The 20,659-nt window shown below is 39.7% G+C and overlaps 1 protein-coding gene across 9 annotated transcripts in view; it reads right to left on the bottom strand.

Annotated features, from left to right (window-relative positions):
- Positions 1–842: 842 nt before the first annotated feature.
- Positions 843–20,659, bottom strand: part of LRRFIP2 (LRR binding FLII interacting protein 2) — a 190,914-nt gene continuing 171,097 nt past the window's right edge. For all 9 annotated transcript variants that reach the window (XM_073630580.1, XM_073630583.1, XM_073630582.1 and 6 more), the window contains 6 exons: positions 16,143–16,275; positions 10,854–10,903; positions 8,992–9,112; positions 4,951–5,030; positions 3,997–4,101; positions 843–2,024 (listed from right to left, as the gene is read on the bottom strand). In XM_073630580.1, coding sequence (XP_073486681.1) covers positions 1,914–2,024; positions 3,997–4,101; positions 4,951–5,030; positions 8,992–9,112; positions 10,854–10,903; positions 16,143–16,275 — 600 coding nt within the window. In that variant the 3' untranslated portion in view covers positions 843–1,913. The remainder of the gene's footprint in view (positions 2,025–3,996; positions 4,102–4,950; positions 5,031–8,991; positions 9,113–10,853; positions 10,904–16,142; positions 16,276–20,659) is intronic.

Below are 20,659 nucleotides of genomic sequence, written 5' to 3'. Positions count from 1 at the left end.
CTCCATCCAAAAATAGATGTGCCTTTAGATATAATTTAATCTGTGTTCCTGTTCCTTAAAAAAACTTTACTTATCCCTTTAGCTCCTTCACCCGGACATAACCTAACCATTGTCCTGCATCCATAGATGCTTACATACCTCAATGTGGTATTTGTTTTGGGATACCATTTACAAGCATGAAGTGACCCCTAGACTGCAAAGCTGGGGGTCGTCCTGTCCTGGTGAGTGGGGATGCAAAAGGGGGTGTCACTTTACTCCTGCAAGTTTGTGACGCATTTTCTGCACCTACACTTCAGTTATAATTATTTGGACTTTTTTGTTTATTTCACTTATATTTTGTGTTGTGAGCGCTGTATTTTTTTTATCCACACTGTTATTGACTGCTAGCTTCCGATCACAAACAGGGACCAAGAGCTATATGTGACAGTTCAGTCAATGTGCTGAAAGCACACAGAGCACGCTCTCAGCACAGACCTTGAGCACCACAGATGCAGATACGCAAGGTTTGAGGCATAAAAGCCCACCCTCCCTGCCGCTGCACCTATGTGTTACATGGTTAAAGGACTGTCTTTTCCTAAAATTATAATAGTAGGAGTGGGTATATATTAAGAAACAAGCCATGGATTTCTTTTGTAAGTGCTAGGTGCATATGTGCAGTAACCTAGAGCAACCTGTAGAAAACGGTTTGTCCATTGGGGTTGTGCAGACTCCACTAATTACAGCTCATTGTTCTTGGTGACAGCTTTTCATTTGTCTTCGTACTAAAAAACTTTCATTAATTAGTTCCAGTGAATAAATTAGTCTGATTTATACAATAAAAATATTAAATCAGAAACTCTAACAACCATTGAAGTGTCCATTTAATAGGTCCCCTGGCAATTTGATTTGTCTATGCACGCCACTCACACTCTAGCAACAGGTTATATAATTTACAATGTACAACAAAATACAACCGACATCATGTATGGGCCCGATTCATAAGGTCAGCCAATGAATCTCATTAAAATACTATCAAACCAGCAGTGCCACCACCCATGCAATAAAACACTTATATACAATCCCTATTTTCTGTTATACAATTCTTGTACAAATTAAAATATTTTTTTACAAAAAGAATCCTTTGTTCAAAATGTATAAAGTTTAATGAATGAACAACCCCCCCACCCCCACATTGTAAGGTTCCTAGGTATAAATGTTAGCGCAATTCTGTTTAATAGTTTGAACAGTTTTACAGCAATTAAGTTGAAATTATGGTGAGGAAGGCACTTGGTTTGTTAACCCCTTCCCCGATGAAAGACAGTTCTGTAAGTGGTAACACAAGACACTTAAATGTGGTCTGGACACCTGTCCTTGTCAACAGAACGTGCTCCAAAAACTCACAAACCAGCAGGACATTTCTTCAGTATCTCCAGATTTTGGCAAGAACATAGCTCCTCTATGAATCCAGGACTAGCTTAAACAGGGAAGGGGTTAGACGAGTCTATCAATTCTCAGTACTTAATTGGATAGGATTTGTCACCAGGGTGTAGTAGAGAATCCTCTTCATGCAGTAGTTTCTGTTCACCAGCATAAGCAGCAGACAAAAAAAATTAGAGTGTAAGTAAATTTGATTATAATAAAGTGAGGGATATATCCTATGAAAAGAACAGTATTCCAGCTTGTAGTGCCTTAGCTCAGAAAATTACCCGAATTAGAGTGTGGAAAAAGGAGAAATCACCAAGGTTTAAAGTATTAATACCAGTCTTTCCATCCACTTATAAATTAAAGGTTGACAAGTCACTTGTCGCGGTTAAGCCCTTGGACGGCCCATGCGGCAGGTCCACCAGCTGTGCCAATAAGAACTTCTATAATAAGACCAGGTGAGGGGCGCATTGTATTGTGGAGCAGTGCATTGTTATTGTGTGGTATCCTCATTACTGCTGAGACAGAAGAGCAGTCCTGTTGGCTTTCATCTTCTCTAATCTCTTCACTAAGTGACTGTTTGTCATTTCCATCTCCTCCATTTTGTCCAAAGCAGTTCGCAACTGTTAAGTAAATTAAAAAATGGTTTGTAATGTTTCCTATACATAACAGTGCAATTTAAAAGCATAAAAAATATTTATGGCTGACACAACACCACTTCTCTCCCCTCCCCCCCCCCCCCCCAATCGTTATGTATTATTAATGGTGCACAAGCTGTCTACATCACAAGGCAATAAACAGACTCAAAGTAATGAGTATATAAAAGCAGGGATACATAACATTAGTAGTAAAAAGTGATTTTAAAGGGAAAAGAGAATGTATAGTGGTTTTGTACATTTTATTTATTAGTCCTCATTTATACTGGATGTTTTGCCATCTCTCATAGATGCTGTTTCTCCTGGCAGCAGTGTTTTGGCAGTAAAAAAACACCTGACACTTGTAAATGTAACACATTTAGGCACGCCAAGCACTTGGGTGGTCATTTATTTCACTGTCCAGAATAATAATTTATTCTGGCCATTGAAATCAAATAACGCTGTGCTAAAAACATTACACGCATCAAGTGTTTTTTCTGCCAAAGCGCCGATGCTCCTGGATGTACCAGCAGTGGGGTTTTTCTGCCCCTAAATTCATGTGTGTATGGACAGAGGGCCGGGACAAGGGGTGGGCAGGAGGGGCAGCTGCCCTAGGTACAGCAAAGCAAGGGGGCAGAGAATAGATACAGGGCAGTAAACCCATTCTTTGGCATGCATTAACAGTGGGGAAGGGGGCGCAGTTCCGCCTCCTTGCTCTGGGTGCTGAATTAGCTTGTCCCGGTACTGTATGGACACATAGGCTGACATGGAATAGCATTTAGGAGGCACAAAAAAAATGCCAGACGCCCCATTAAAATTGTCCAGTGTGCATGAGGCCTTATGGTAAGGACTTTATATAATGAAAAAAAAGGCAAATCGCATTTTATATTTTATTCTTTTTAGACAATTTGGATAAACATGAAACACTGCATATTATATATTCTTTTTAACCAGAAGGCAGAGCTTTAGGCTCTTGTTAATATTTTTCTTCTGCGTATTTGTCCCTTTGTTTAACAGAGCAGATGGTTTACAGCCCTTAATAGCTAAAACTGCAATTGGCACACAGAAGTGGATAACCCAACTCTTATCAGACAGCTCATTCTGAAGTTTCACTCAAACCGAGCTCCAAAGTAGGCACCTCATGCTGTAAAGTCTCCCCAGAGTGATCTGGCAATCCTTTGTCACATAATGAATGTTTATTTGTAAAACAGATTATTTTGTAAATCTTAAAAAAAAAAAAAATTTTTTTAAATACAAGTATTTTAAGAAAGCTTTTCAGAAATAGAAGTGTTAATAGTTTATTTTTTATCAATTAACAAAATGAGTAAAAAGGATTGGATGTTTGGAACAACCTACCTACCAAATTCCTTCAAAAACTGTGTGCAAGTGTATTTAGAAGAATTGATGCTGTTTTGAAGGCAAAGGATGGTCACACTTTATATTGATTTGATTTGGATTTCTGTTCATTTACTGTTTTTTTTTTTCGTTGTTATTTATTTGTTAATTGATACAAATAAACCATCACCACTTATATTTTTAAAAGCTTTCTCAACTTACATCATTTTTTCACACCTTCCCAAAACTTTTGCATTGTACTGTATTGAGCTAAAAACATACCCTTTACATACCTTTTTACTGCTTATTTGATCACTACCTAACTTTTAGGTTTTACCATTTGATCATTAGCCCTTACTGACTGCTAGAAGAAACTCTTCTTTTGGAATTATTGGGTACTATTTTTTGTGCAATGACTGCATTTTGAAACACAGGCAGAAATATAATAAGAAATGTTTAATAAAAGTATAGGGAACAAGACTACTGTAATACATATTTTTCAAGATACAATTTTTTTTTATTTTACAAACTACCAAATTATTACATCTGCTGGAAGTAGACATGTACTCCCACGTTTATACTCTGTACTGTTTTAAAATGAAGAAATAGATTCAACATAAATTACCTCTCTTTGAAGTTTTCGTTTTTCTGCTTTTAGCTCATCTTCTACTTTTTCTGCATTTTCTGCTGCTGTTTTATATCTGGCTGCCTGTCCTTCAAGCCTAAGAACCTATAAAAGTCAGTACAAAAAAAAGAGACTTCTTTAAAACAAAAGAAACAATTCTCAAATATAACCATAATATTTTACCATTCCAAACTGTACCATATACTTGTATGAAAATGTATCCTGTTCTCTTTGTATTGCTTCCTTTGTGTGAAATCTCTGGTGTTCCTGGCAGTCCCTCTGCTTTCCTATTAAAAAACTGACCAAACTAGGCATGAGAGGCACAGCGTGGTCAATTTTCTGGCTGTGATGGGAACTCAGCCTGCTCTTCTCCAATGATTAGACTTGTGCTGACATGCCCCCACTGCACAGCCATTCACTGGGAAGACCTGCTGGGTCTCCTCCCCTAGCTCTTTTTGCAGCTGAGAACAAAGGGTATGTGATTACTTGTATTAAAAAAAAAAAGTAATTATAATGTTTTTTATATCTATATAAAATTGTTTTTCTATATTCAACTGAATTGGTTATTTTATAAAAGGTGGGGGGGTCACATATACTTTGATGTTATATTATCTCTGCCTCAACTGGCAGTACCTGTTACTTCTGTTGTCTGGTTGTTTCAGCAATTAATCGGAGCAAAAAGTGAATAATGAGTTGGCTACTTGGTTTCCCAAGGTCAAGCAGACTAGCTGACTTTTTATTCCTTCCCAACTCTTAGCTGAATCACTAAACAAGAAGTCACACCCTGAGATGACCATAATGTGTCTACGATTGAGGCACATGCGTTCTGGAGCATTTGCTTGGCTTAGAATCCTCCAAATTCACAGCATGGCCAGTAGAGGTAAAACTGATATAATAGATTTAAACACCGAAAAACATTTGTATAGATATTATGGGCTATTTCACAATACTTACATTCTGTTCTAAAGTTGTTATATCTTGCTCTGCTTTTGAAAGCTTAAACTTGAACTCACTAATTTGTCTGTTGGCATCTCCTAGAAAAAAAAGATCAATTAAATGATTGAGACATAAATGCACTGTTACCTTTTCTTACGCTTCTTTGAAACTGTAACTGAAAGTTCACATGCCAAAGCACAAATCGCCAAAGTAGCTGTAGAAGTTAAACGTAAAAACATGTTCACCTCATTGAAGACCACATTTTTTGCAGCTGGATTTTAGCTTCACACAAGATCACTGTCTTTCAGCAAACTTGACTACGCAGTTCAGCATTTGTCCAACAATGATCCAGCAACATGGAATTTTGAACGCATTACACAAATGTAAAGAAAGCCACCTAACAGACATCCCTGTAAACAACTAAGCATATGGCAAGCATTTTCTTGTGAAAAAAAAGCATATGGCAAGCATTACATTTATACTGCCATATATGCTGTAAAAGTGTTGAAATGTAAAGTTTTCCTCAACCATTTAAACACAGAGGAAGCCATGAAATAACTTTCAGGTCACAGGGAACTCCTGTTAATATTTACTATATCTACTTCTTGCAGAATATTAGCATGTCGTGAATATGAGAATAAAATAATAAACAATGTGGTGTACTTGAGCAAAAATGTATAGTTATTCCTGCGCTATCATGTGTAGAGAGAGGGAAGAACTAGTGGAAGGGCTGCCTACACCGAAAAGGGTACACCCTACACCTAAATAAAAGCGGCAAACATTAAAACGTGGTGTGGCGCTCATCCATTAAGGACATAGTAAATAAAGTGCATCAGCATAAACGACTATAAAACCAAAAGTGACGGTGCTAACGGTATATGCAGTAATGCAATAACATAAATGATACACAATATCAAAAAAGTGACAGTGCTCAAAGTATCATGCTAAAATATATAAATAGCTATGGCTGTGATAAAGCATACAGGTAAATTGATCAACCCACATGTGACCAAAAACATGTGCAAAATAATAGTGAATCAAAAATCAGACAAAGTGAACTAAATCTTAGGCTGGGCTGGTAAAGTCATGCAAAGTAAATGCACACTAGGTGTATATAAGTAATGTGCACACCAGATGACAAGCATCCAATGAACAAAGTGGCTAGTGCAAAGCGAAATATAAAAAAATCTTAAGTGACAAATGAAAGAGTATAAAAATGTCCAAAATCAAGTGCACATATAGCAATCTTCTTACCCCTTTTAAGAAGATTGCTATATGTGATACTTTGAGCACTGTCACTTTTTTGATATTGTGTATCATTTATGTTATTGCATTACTGCATATACCGTTAGCACCGTCACTTTTGGTTTTATAGTCGTTTATGCTGATACACTTTATTTACTATGTCCTTGATGGATGAGCGCCACACCACGTTTTAATCAATGTGGTGTACTTGGCATATTTGACACCAAAGGCTACTCCTAGACAAAAATATTATCAGTAAAAATAATAAAAAAACAAATAAAAAGTAACAACTACCAATAATAACGGCCACAAAATAAACATGGACTGTAAAAACTGCAGGGCTCCCACGTGTTAGTGAGCATTGGAAAAGCACCCCCCTATATTGATTGTCAGTATAGCCCCCCCCCTTATATTGATGGTCTGTACAGTCCCCCCTTATATTGATGGTCTGTACAGTCCCGTCCCCCTCCTTATACTGATGGTCAGTATAGTCCCCCCTTATACTGATGGTCAGTGTAGCCCCCCCTTATATTTATGGTCAGTATAGTCTCCCCTTATATAGTCAGTAAAAATAATAAAAAAACAACCACCAATAATAACGGCCACAAAATAAACATGGACTGTAAAAACTGCAGGGCTCCCACGTGTTAGTGAACAGTGGAAAAGCACCCCCTTACACTGATGGTCAGTATAGTTCCCCCCTATATTGATGGTCAGTGTAGTCCCCCTTATATAGTCAGTATAGTCCCTCCTTTATATAGTCAGTAGAGTCCCTCCTTTATATAGTCAGTATAGTCCCCCCCCCTCATATAGTCAGTATAGTCCACCCCTCATATAGTTAGTATAGTCCCCCCCTCATATAGTCAGTATAGTCCCCCCCTCATATAGTCAGTATAGTCCCCCCCTCATATAGTCAGTATAGTCCCCCCCTCATATAGTCAGTATAGTCCCCCCCTCATATAGTCAGTATAGTCCCCCCCTCATATAGTCAGTATAGTCCCCCCCTCATATAGTCAGTATAGTCCCCCCCTCATATAGTCCCCCCCCCCATATAGTCAGTATAGTCCCCCCCTCATATAGTCAGTATAGTCCCTCCCTCATATAGTCAGTATAGTCTTCCCTTATATTGATGGTCAGTGTAGTCCCCCCTTATATTGATGGCCAGTGTAGTCCCCCCTTATATTGATGGTCAGTATAGTCCCCCCTTATATTGAAGGTCAGTGTTGTGATCCCTTACATTGGTGATAGGTTTAGGTAGATATCTGCCATATCAAAGCTCCTTAGGCAACTTAAACATTTAAGTCTGTGCTGAAGAAAAGCAGCCCCACAACATGATGCTGTTACCACCACGTTTTACGGTGGGGATGGTGTGTTCAGGGTGATGTGCAGTGTTAATTTTCTGCCACACATGGCGTTTTGTTTTTAGGCCAAAAAGTTCAACTTTGGTCTCATCTGAGCAGAGCACCTTCTTCCACGTTTGCCTTGTCCCCCACATGGCTTCTCACAAACTGCAAATGTGACTTCCTATGGCTTTCATTCAACAATGTCTTTGTTCTTGCCACTCTTCCATAAAGGCCAGATTTGTGGAGTGCACAACTAATAGTTGTCCTGTGGTCAGATTCTCCCACCTGAGCTGTGGATCTCTGCAGCTCCTCCAGAGTTACCATGGGCCTCTTGGCTGCTTCTCTCATTAATGCTCTCCTTGCCGGGCCTGTCAGTTTAGGTGGACGGCCATGTCTTGGTAGGTTTTCAGTTGTGCCATACTCTTTCCATTTTTGAATGATGGATTGAACAGTGCTCTGTGAGATGTTCAAAGCTTGGGTTATTTTTGTTTTATAACCTAACCCTGCTTTAAACTTCTCCACAACTTTATCCCTGACCTGTCTGGTGTGTTCCTTGGCCTTCATAGTGCTGTTTGTTCACTAAGGTTCTCTAACAAACCTCTGAGGACTTCATAGAACAGCTGTATTTATACTGAGATTCATTTGCACATAGGGACTCTATTTAAGAATTAGGTGACTTCTGAAAGCAATTGGTTCTACTAGATTTTAGTTAGCAGTATCAGAGTATGGGGGCTAAATACAAATGCCCACCACACTTTTCAGATATTTATAAACTTTCAAAACCATTTATCACTTTCCTTTCGCTTCACAATTATGTGCCACTTTGTGTCGGTCTATCACATAAAATCCCAACAAAATACATTTACGTTTTTGGTTGTAACATGACAAAATGTGGAAAATTTCAAGGGGTAGGAATACTTTTTCAAGGCACTGTAGGATTCATAGAACACCTCCACCACTGTCTACTTGCTGGCTTAACAGTGACCATGCAAGCAATATATAACTAGAACCCAAACTAAAAACTATGTACTACATATACAAGCAACCTGAAGTGCATTTTAAAAGAAAAATGCAGTCTCACTTTATAGTAGCATTGACTTTTTATTTTTTATTATTATTTTAGGAGAATATACATGTACAGAATCCTCATAGTACATTACATGTATACCTCACAATATGATGGGTTTCTAAATTTAGAAGCTTTTAAAAACAAAACCGGGTATTGTTTGAATGAAACATTTGTGCATACATGGCCTTCTCTCTATATATTTGGAGGAATTTAGTGACATTTGTTTTTGTGTTCCATTCTCTAAATTAGGATGACACTGGCAAACAGGTTGTGTTGAGTGTGCCCGAAATGAACTTGCACACGTGATCAGTGTCTCATCACTACACATGTAACCAAGAAGGCAAAGAAGAACAGTTTCATTCCATCACTAAAATGTGCAAGAAAGACAGTATAGGAACGTACTCTGCATTTCAATAAGCTGTAGGTCAGACCCATTCTCTAATCCACCTGAATCAGTCACGGAAGTGTCATTTCTGGAATTCTTTTGTCGCTCCTCATCTAGTTGCAACTTTAGCTTTCTGATCTGAAAGAGAACAAATACGATTTAAAACCATGTTATAACAAAATCTATAAAATAATTTTAGCTTGGTTTGCAGCTCAAACGTTAGCACAAAGTCACTTAAAGCAGAGTTCCACCCATTTTTTGAAAGTCCAATTACTTTAATGTCCATCCCAAACATTGTAATAAATGGCAATACATTTTTGTTTTTTTCCTTTGCAAATACCTTTTCACACTTTTTCCTGCAGCACTTCTAGGCAATTAAATCACTAGGCGATTTGCAAGGGCTCCTGGGATAGCTGCATCATGCATCCTAGGAGTCCTTGTGAATCGTCTAGTGAAGAAATCTCACGTTATTTCCAGACTGGAAATGACGCGAACAGGAGGATTGGGATGTCATGAGTGACAGGTCGCTATAGCAAGGGGGCAGGAACTTTCGCCGATGCCGCCATTGCTATTGCTATCCCATTTTTGCGCCACTGAGAGCCGCTCAGTGGCGCAAAAATGGAAGGTGCATGCTCGGTAGCCAGCTACACCGAATCCCGGAAATCAAGAGAAGAGGGCTTCAGATGCCCAGATTCGGATGACATGGAACCTGCCTGCCTCAGAGATCTGGTTAGTCTTCAAATATCAGAACACAAACTACAGGGACTACACATAAGGACATGTACTAAATGTTGCTAGATATGTTTAATCAAGTACGGAGGAGTGTTTAAAAAAAAATATATATATATTTTTGGGGGACTGGAACTCTGCTTTAATAATGCATGTGGTTCTAATTTATGTTTTAAAGTATTATTTTCATTGCAATTTTAGTACTTTCCTGCTCTATTTAGGGAAACCTGAACCTGTAGTTTGGTCTGAATTGGAAACGGACAGGATCACTTTAAGATGCATTTTTTTGTACGCATTTACTGGAGTAGGGTACTCCTTGCCGTTTTGCACAACTGTATAACTTATTGCATGTAAAATGCACAGCACTACTCATAAGCATGTTATTTTATAATTAATGCCTTGTGATGGTGTGAAAAGTACCAATAAAAACAGTGTCATAGAATCTTCCATACAGTGTTGTAGCTTTACAGAAAACTGGAACAAATCCCACATCTTTGCATTCTTTTAAACCCAATGTCCAGCCAAAATAAACTGAATATCAGCAAAAGGGACATAACTTAGTCAAGTGGGATGTGTCCGCCACAATCTTCCGGTGCGGCAGGAGTTATTATAACTAAAGAGCTGTGTCACAGGCTCTCATCAAGAGAACCCCACTAGGCTCACTCTTTCTGCCAGGTGCTCTATTCATAAAAGCCATACTACAACTTCTATGAATGAAACAGGATTTAAGAATGGGCAATGGGTGGATGACTTGTAGGTCTGCTCCCTCTATTCATAGATCACATTTCATTCATAGAAGCTATAGTATGACTTCTATGAATGGAGGTGCTGTGCAGAAACAGCGGGCATAGTTGTGAAAACCCCTTAGTTAAGAGAGGTGACATGAATGGAGGAGTTTAACTAAAAAACAAAAAAAAAATACATAATTATTTCTTGCCAATGGATAGAAAATTCATAGAGAATAGAGGATAGAAAATTCATAGAGAATAGAGAAATAACAACATTAATAGAATACTACAAACCACACTAATTATTTTACAGATAGGACAAAAGAGTAGTATTTCTTGTAATAAATAACCATTGGTAGCAAACACAATAAACATGGCAAAATAAGTTTCCACATATAAAATGAGCCTAAAAAACTGTTTACCTGTGACACAAGCTCATCCCTTTCTTCAGCCAATTTTCGTAGCCTGACATCTAAAAATCACATAATGTTATTAGTAAAAACAATAGTCCAAACTTTTTTTGCTGTTACTTTGCCCCTTATCATAATTTCATGACCAACAGTAACATAATATCATGGGTCTATATGCTTCCAATAGCCACAAATCAAAGCATTCTAGAAAACCTGTCATAATATGTTTATCAAGACATAAGACTTAACGTTGCAAAGGGGTTAAGTTATTAAAACTGGAAAGTGCAAAATCTGGTGCGGCTGTGCATGGTAGCCAATCTTATTCTAACTTCAGCTTGTTCAAATAAAGTGGTTGTAAAGGCAGAAGGTTTTTTTTCATCTTAATGCATTCTATGTATTAAGATTAAAAAAACCCTTCTGTGTGCAGCAGTCCCCTCAGGCCCCCTAATTTTTACCTGAGGTCCCTCTCTGACCAGCAATGTCCACAAGTGTCACAACCATCCGAGATTCTCCCTCCTGCCATTGGCTGCCACTGCTGTCAATCAAAGTTAGCTAGCCAATCAGGGGAGAGGGGGAGGGGCCAGGGCTCTGTGCCTGAATGGACACAGTGAGCTGTGACTCAGCTCGGGTGCCACATAGCAAGCTGCGTGCTGTGGAGGCACTCAACAGGAGGGAGGGAGCAGGATTACAGAAAAAGGGTCCCAAGAAGAGAAGGATCTGGGCTGCTTTGTGCAAATCCACTGCAACAGAACAAGTAAGTATAACAGGTTTGTTATTTTTATAGAAAAAAAAAAAAAAAAGATACTTTAAAAATCACTATAAGCTTTGACAAAAAATTTGGAAGTGGATTGGTTTCTATGCAGAGCAGCACCAGATTTTTCTCTCTCCAGTTTTAGTAAATCAACACCAATATGTTTAGTTGGAAGTACTTTGTGTAAGATGACACGTAGAGCAAGAGTAGCTGAAGAAAATTATTAAATACAGTGGAATTGTAAAAAAGGTTTAATATATACAGTCATGTGAACAAGTTACCACCACCTGTGGAAATTGTTGACTTTTTCAACATTTTTGAACAGGCAAAAACTAGATGTTCATTCAAACAGCACCTACAGATCAAGGGGATATACTTGAATAAAGATTACAGGGAAAAAATATCAACACATGCAATGGTGTGTTATGGTCCCAGACACTGGTATTGCCCCCTTCAACAGAAATTACATATTTTAAGTGTTTAGCATAGCTGCCCACCAGTCTGACATCAACAGTAGCAGGATTTTTGGGGTTTCCTTGCATGAACTGCCCTAGAATAGTCCATGATTGTGTTGAAAAACAAATTTCTGGTTCATCTTCAGTTTTTGGTTAGATGGCCTCACTTTCTCATCAAATACACATTCATAGCCGTCTCAGGCTGAGTTCACACTATTGCGAAATTGGATGCAGGTTTCCCAGCATCCAAATCGCATGGCAGGAGATTGTGACCGGCTCTCTATGGATTCGGTTCACAAATCTCCGCAGTGGCTCTGGTGAGAATTGCAAAGGAGTCTTGTGCGTCTTTTGGTCCGTTTCAGGTTCGAATTCAGCCAAAAAAATCTACCCTATAATATATTCTTTACAGGGGATTGATCCACTTTAAATAATTTGGTGATCTTTTTAAGGGCCAATTCATACTATATGCAGTGATAGACGTTTTACCACATTGTAAAAATAGGATTTTTTATAAACAGCTTACCTGTAAAATCCTTTTCTTTTGATGTACATCACGGGACACAGAGCCTCAGTAATAACTGATGGGTTATATAGGTATCACTAGGTGATTAGACACTGGCACACCCTAACCAGGAAGTTCAACCCCTTATATAATCCCTCCCCTTGCAGAGATACCTCAGTTTTGTAGCCAAGCAATATAAGTGTATTAGAAGAGGGGCGGGACCTCTGTGTCCCGTGATGTACATCAAAAGAAAAGGATTTTACAGGTAAGCGGTTATAAAAAAATTTCTTTTTCATACATCACAGGACACAGAGCCTCAGTAATAACTTATGGGATGTCTAAGAGCAATGCTACCTGAGGGGAGGGGAACCACAACCAAGTAGGGTGCCATCAGACCTGAGGACCCTGTACCACTGCCTGCAGCACACTACGCCCAAAGGCGATATCCTCATGCCTGCTCACATCCACCTGATAAAATCTGGTGAATGTATGAACTGAAGACCAGGTTGCGGCCTTGCAGATTTGAGCCATAGAGGCACGGTGATGCACTGCCCAAGAAGCACCAATAGCCCTTGTGGAATGTGCCTTGATCTGAAACGGAGGAATCTTCTGTTTCAAACCGTAAGCTTGAATAATCAATTGTCGAATCCATTTAGAAATGGTAGCTTTTGACGCTGCCTGTCCTCTATTGGGACCCTCTGGCAGCATGAACAAAACATCCATTTTGCGAATTTGAGCAGTTGCTTCCAGATAGGTGTTGACTGCTCTTACTACATCCAAAGAATGTAGAGACCTTTCTTCCGAAGAACAGGGATCTGGAAAAAAAGAAGGCAGAACAATGTCTTGGTTTAGATGAAAATCTGAAACCACCTTCGGTAAAAAACTAGGATGAGGGCGCAATACCACTCTATCCTTGTGCATAATCAAATAAGGCTCTTTACAGGAAAGAGCTGCTAATTCTGATACTCTTCTAGCAGAAGAGATGGCTACCAGAAAAATGAACTTCCTTGTCAACAAGACCAAAGGAATCTGACATATTGGTTCAAAAGGCTGTTTCTGTAAAACAGACAGAACCAAGTTCAAGTCCCAGGGGTTTAGGGGCGCCTTAACCGGAGGATTAAGACGTGTCACCCCCTGCATAAAGTTTCGGACCAAAGAATGCGAAGCAAGTGGTTGTTGAAACAATACTGATAAGGCTGAGACTTGGCCCTTGATGGTACTCAAGGCCAACTTCATCTCTAATCCCAATTGTAGAAAATCGAGGATTCTACCTATCACATATTTTCTGGGATGCCAACCCCTGGATTCACACCAGGATACATAAGCTTTCCAGACTCTATGATAAATTACTCTGGAAGCTGGCTTCCTTGCATTGATCAAGGTAGATATCACAGGTCCTGAAAGCCCACGATTTTTCAGAATGTGGGTTTCAATAGCCAAACCGTCAAATTTAGCGTTTGTAAGGCAGGATGGAACACTGGACCTTGAGATAACAGGTCTGGGCGTAATGGTAGGGTCCACGGGGAACCCACCGTCATCCTTACTATTCCTGCATACCAGGTCCTCCTGGGCCAAGCGGGGGCTACCAGAAGTACCGACTTCCTTTCCTGCCTGATCCTGCGAAGGAGTCGTGGCAGTAGCAGAATAGGCGGGAATGCATAAATCAGTGAGAACCGATGCCACGGAATCATCCTACCTGAAGCTCGGCTGGAGGAGCTGTGAAGCGTGAGACAGACATCAGCATGAGAAGGTATGTGCTCTTGGCAGCCCCCGGTGGCGACAATAGGCATAGCATGCATTTACTTCAAAGGAGAAACCTACTAGAACTAAAAAATTCTGTGGAATCTCCCTTACCTTATCCAGCCGCAGGGTTCTGTTATACAGACCCAATCTTCACCTCTCACGGTGGGCTCCGTTTGGAAAAACCTTCAGAGACTGGGGCCCCCTACAGATAGGGGGATCCACAGTTCTGGGCCTGTAAAGCACCCGGCCAGAAATAAGGCTAGAAAAACCATTTTCTGATATGCGGGGTCCAGCTCTCTAAACAGAGGAAGCGTTACAGATAAAACCTCCTTTCTTCGGACACGAGGCCGGGTACCATTCAATTCGGCCTAGAAAGGACACTTTGAAATGGATCCAGTTCGCCTGGCTTTCCCCAGTACAGGATATAGGATATTCCCTTTGGAGCTCAGCACGGGACATCTTTACACGTCCAACACCTAAGACACTGGCGTAAAAACTGAGGTATCCCTGCAAGGGGAGGGATTATATAGGGGGTTGAATTTCCTGGTTAGGGTGTGCCAGTGTCCAGTAACCTAGTGATACCTATATAACCCATCAGTTAATACTGAGGCTCTGTGTCCCGTGATGTATGAAAAAGAAATGTCTGTTACCACAGGGACACATTTCTTATGTGTCCCATTCACACTGCAACACAGCCTAGCGCTGCAGCATGCTGCATTTTATGGCAGCCCAGCGACCTCAATTGCACAGCAATGTTGGCCAGCATAGCAAATCAAGTTAGTACAAAACAACAACAAAAAAAGAAAAGAATAGCTCTGGCTTCTTTGCAATTTCATGCAGGGGCAATGTGAATCGGCCCTCAATCCCTTGCCAGATTCATGAGTGCCTTCCTTCTTGAGGCGTTAGAGTTCTTTTGATTTTGGCATGAAGACACCACACTTGTCAATAGCAAAGAGAACACCATACCCTAGATATTGGAAGCTTAAATAAGACAGCCTTCACCTGCATACTCCCTGAGGAAGTTCTAATCAATGGCACGAAATCTGAACACCTGATAGAAACGTAATGGGTTAAAAATGGGGACCAAATAGTAAATGTATAAGTGTACTCACATTTCCACTTCAAATCTGCATTTATAAGATTATGAGAACAAACAAACAAGTGTCCTTTGTTTAAGTATATCGCATTTATCTATAAGGGGGGACCTTTTGAATAGAAGCATCTACAGGAATGTAGCCTGAAGGAAATATATTTCTTTTATACTGCATTAAAAAGATTAAAAGCAGAAAATCTGCCTGGGTTCTATAGGAAATGGAACACTATATCAGTATTTCTTCAGACATTTCCCTTAAGGCCCACCAATATATTCTTGAACCAAAAGGATGCTTTTACTTCACTGCAAAAGTGAAGGTGACTGTGGGCCAAATTAAATCCCCAATATAGCCATAGACAAGAAAACATCTGGAAAGAGAGTGCTAAGTGGCAGGTCCTTCCTAGTGTAATCACATAATCAACCCAGCAAAAACAAACACATTCTCTTTGGATCCCCTCAGAAAAACAAACAGCATGAAATATTTAATTGTAATAAACCTAAGGACACTGTTGGGTACTCCTGCAACATTACCTAAAACTTTGAGCGGAGAAGCAGCGATCCAATTAAAAAAGGAAAGGAATGAAAATTCTAGAGAGTGCTGTTTACAAAAAGTTCAACATTTTAATGTACATAAGGCAAAAATCTAAATTTTTGAAGTTCAGGAAGCCATGGTTGACTTCAAATTGGTAATTTCCAAACATGTTTCCTTTAGAAGTAAAATGCTACTTGACACAAAAAATGCAGTTTTTCCACTTACCAAGTGGTCCTTCTCCTGCAGATTCCAATACTTGTGCAGCTTCTTGAGTTACAACAGTAATTGCTCCGACCATGGGCTCATGGTTTATATCACCATTTGGGGTACCATCTGGAATAATAACTAAGCCATGTCTCTGGATGGGGTTAAAAGATAAATATCTGTCACATTTCATGAACAAAACCGTTTGGGAAAACAAGTCAGAATAAATTAGTTTTAAGTTAGCATTATTACATTAATTTGTGATTGGACAAATATGCAAATATACAGTGTAATATCTTTCCATTTGCATGTAATGCATAGAATTTACATTTTAAAAAAAAGAAAATTGGTTGTTCAAATCTGGAAGTGCCAGATCTGACGTGAGTCTTACAAATCTTAAGATGTACATACATTGGTCATTTCCAAACTTTTAATCCTAGTGAATTTGATCAAAAGTGGGTGGTAAGGATGGTTTTCATTACGGTGTGATCACTATCTACTTGGATAGCAACGGGTGAAAAAGTCAATAATAGTAACCACTGTATTGTTCCGATTTGGCCATAGGCAGGTATTATTGATGAAGCCACGGAAGTTCAATCCCAAACAGAAATGTGGCCAACTTTTTGCATTTACGTATAAGAACAAAGACACATGGCAACACAGGAGACTACTTAAAGGCTGTACTGTCAAAATTGAATAGTGCAGTTCTGGGCTTTTGGTTAATTGTTTAAAATAATGGATAAACTTCAGATTTGTTAAAATGTGTCTGAAAAAAAACCATTATATACAAAACATGTGGGTATATCTAAGGTGGAATTTTGCAAATCTGGACAAATGGGTTATCTAGCAATGAATGCAAAATGAAGACCGTGATACTCAACTTAGTATAGTGAGAGAGTCACAACAAGTTTAGTCTATTTCACACTTACGCAGGTGCGGTGGTGTGCACACATTTGTCATGTTTACGGCAACCAATGCTTTATATGCTCTATGGGCTGCTCTATACTTGAAAATAGCACAAAGTGCATGACCATTTTTTTTCTCTCCAAATCCTGCTTCACTAAAACGCATGGTATTTTGTTACTGAGTGTTTTTTGTGCACACGTTAGAAAGATGAACTGGGGTGCCATTAGGAATTAATGCAATGGTTGCATAGCATGCTTGTGCTATAGAGAAACTGAAGTTCTTGTGGTTATGATAAAACGTGTTTTTTCAGTCAGCTCTGTAATGGCTTTAGCAATGGCTAACAATCTCCTCGATTTTTAAACAGGATATTGGTCCTTTTGTCTACCCACTGGACAATGCTTAATTTAGACTCCTTTCACACTGGGACGCTTTTCAGGTGTTTTTGCGCTAAAAATAGCACCTGAAAAGTGCCTCTCAATCCACCCCAGTGTGAAAGCCTGAGTACTTTCACACTGGGGCGGTGCGCTTGCAGGACAGGAAAAAAAAGTCCTGAAATTGGCATCTTTCAGGAGGTGCAGAGCGGTGTATACAGCACTCCTCCACTGCCCCTGCCATTGAAAATCAATGGGCACTGCTGCCGAAGCGCCTAACCCATTATTTGGGCGCTAGCCACAGCAGTAAAGCATTAAAATTACTGGCGCTTTAACAGTAACGCGCCCCCCCCCACCTGAAAGTAGCCTTACTGAGGCTAAGGAAACCTCCCCAAGTAGTCTGTGGTCAGTAAAAGCTGGAGGTAAGGCTAAGGGTCTGGGGAGGAATGTGACTCCAGAGAGACACTAATTTGTGTTGCTTGATAAAACATTGTGTACCGCAAGCATGGAAAAAAGTACTTTACACCATTAAGCCTGGTGATCACAAAAGCCTGTAACAGCTGGGTCTTAGAAGCAATATCAAATGTAAAACATGACAGGGAATTCAGCTGTGTAATCAAAATAAAGCACAAGATAAATAATTGTGGAATTGTAAGCGGCATTCCTTTTTTTGGGGGGGGGGGGGGGGGGGGGTTTTGAAAAGAACTGCCTACTCCAGGTAAGAGAAGCAAAGTTCCGGGGTTTTTTTTTTTTTTGTTTTTTGTTAGCTGTCATTTTCATGATAGGTTCACTAGAATAGATGGCCTTGATTTTATAGATACATCAGAGATAACTCAAATAAGATTCAACCTTCCAGGTCAAAAAAGGAATTATATATTTTTGCCAGAACTGTTATTCTTATGTACTGAAGAAAAAAATTATTATGCAAATAAATACGCATAAAGTATACATTTCCTAGACAGAATTGCTTAGTCTTCCCACTGCCAAATACTTAAAGTTTTAGATTGCCTTCTTCATTTTCTTGGGGTTTGGGAGAAGATCTTTCGTAGATTCAGTTTATGCCATTTCCATTGTTTATCCTTGTTAGAGTGAGGCAGGCTTTACATTAATCATCTTTTTTCATTCAATGAAAAAAAAAATGACATCATTACCCCATCCACGCATTCGCTGAGTTATTGTATTCTGACAACCGGGAGCCTTCCCGGCTGTCAGAATACACTGACCAGTGCTGCCAAACAGGCTAGTTTTACATTTATCGATTGGTAGATCGACTTGTGTACAACCAGCCTGTACAAACATGGATTGAAATGCAGCTGATCCCTGCTGAACTGGCCTGATTTTCACCCATGTATGGCCGGCCAACTTGAGTTCTTAAGTCTCTGGGAAGATTTTTCTCAGAAAGGTTTACTGGGTTTCCAGCCTTTCCAATCTATAATTATCTTCTTGTCTTGGATCTATGCTTTCCAGCTACAAAGTGTTAGAAACACAGTAAAATACCATACAGCTTTCTTTCCAACTAATCTTATAGATTTAGCAAAAGTAACATTATGAAGTCAGTGGCAAAAGTTAGGTATAAGCATTGACTTGTTCTCCTCCGTAGGAGCCTTTGCCTTAGGATGAAACTCACTCAAGTGAAAGTAACACTAATTTTGTCGTTTTCTTGTACAAAAGGGATATGCATTTTTATGGCTGTTGGGATAAATAATAAATGCTCTGGAATTTTCCAATCCTTACTGTTTATTAACAGATTTAGATGCCAGTGGCTTAAACCATTGAGACCTCCTCATTGTCACAGTTGGGATAAGAATACACTGGAAACATAGGCATGGAGTATTTTAACTTAATCTTCCTATCCCCTAGGGCAGTGGTTCTCAACCCTGTCCTCAAGTACCCCCAAAAAGGCCAAGTTTGCAGGTTTTCCTTTATCTTGCACAGGTGCTTTAAATCAGTCAATGGCTTGGTATTTTGGACAGCTATTTTATTTAAGAGAACTTCCCAAAACATGGCATGTTGGGGGTACTTGAGAAACACTGCCCTAGGGCAGTAGAAAATGATCCTATGTTGGCTGACCTCAGCGGGCTGCCATGAAAAAGTCATCCAAATGTGAAAACCAGTATATGGTCAAGGGCAAAATATACTAGGCAAAATATACTATACTGTACATCACTTACAAATGTTAGGCAACAAGAAAAAAAATACTAAGATAAACACCTAATACAAAAATGTGTCTGTTAAAAACAAAAGATACAAAAATGTTAGATTGCAATGGACTCGCCACGAAAGGGGTTACACAGGAATCAAATTTTTTAGTCTTGGGAGCATGGCCTGGCAATGGGCAGAGTGAAGCAGTTAAAACCCGAGAGATATGTGCCTGATGGGTAAAAGACAACTGATAATGTCATACCTACTATCAAACCACCATGACTAAAGTTGTTGCGTACTCAGACAGGGACAAATAGATCTCAGGGACTTGCAACCACCCCACTAACCTACTCCCACCTCAAGGTTTCTGCAGACAGCCTCACTGGCTAACTCCATTTCATTAGTGGACTCAGGGCATCTGGAGGCCACAGCGGAGAGAAGGTGCCCAAGCTGTCTGACATGGAAGCCCTTGCAATCCGCATTGTTTCAACTCTAAAGTACTAGCTGGATAAAGTAAGACAGTTAGTTACTGAAATTGGTAATCGGGTGTCATCCTTAGATTCAACTACCGCTACTTTTGAATCCTACGATGGTGGAGCATTCTTTGAGACAACAGGTGGAGAATATTGCAATTACTCACTGTCAAATCAACTCCCTGTTAGCAAGATCACCAACAGCAGAAATTATATTAGATAGGGTGCACTGTGTAGCAGGCCTAAGAAACAACAACCTAACCTTACCCTAGAGTCCTATGCATAAGCCTTTTTTTTTTATCCTGAAGGAGGAGATCCTCAGATGGGCTAGGAGAGGCCAAGTGTGAAGGTACATATTCTCCCTGACCTCTCCCATCATACCAAAGTGCAGGAGGCACCTAAAAGTGGGCTCATTCTTTTCATCTACAAGTCCAACTGAATGACATTCTCTGCAACCTAAAAACCTACTAACAACTGCCTGAGCTGTTCACGTTTCTTAAGACCTACAGCATCCAAATTCTCGCCTGGCTGGCGCTGCCAAGCCCAAACCTGCTGACACCACTGCAAGCCAGAAGACAAAGTGTGCAAAGATTTATCCTGTCCTCCTTGGGATGGTCCACAAACAGCACCAGATTCTAATGAGATT

Source organism: Aquarana catesbeiana, linkage group LG05, assembly GCF_042186555.1.
Source record: "Aquarana catesbeiana isolate 2022-GZ linkage group LG05, ASM4218655v1, whole genome shotgun sequence".
NCBI lineage: Eukaryota > Metazoa > Chordata > Amphibia > Anura > Ranidae > Aquarana > Aquarana catesbeiana.
The sequence above is the reverse complement of the archived record's forward strand: the minus strand, read 5'-3'. Positions and strand labels throughout refer to the sequence as shown.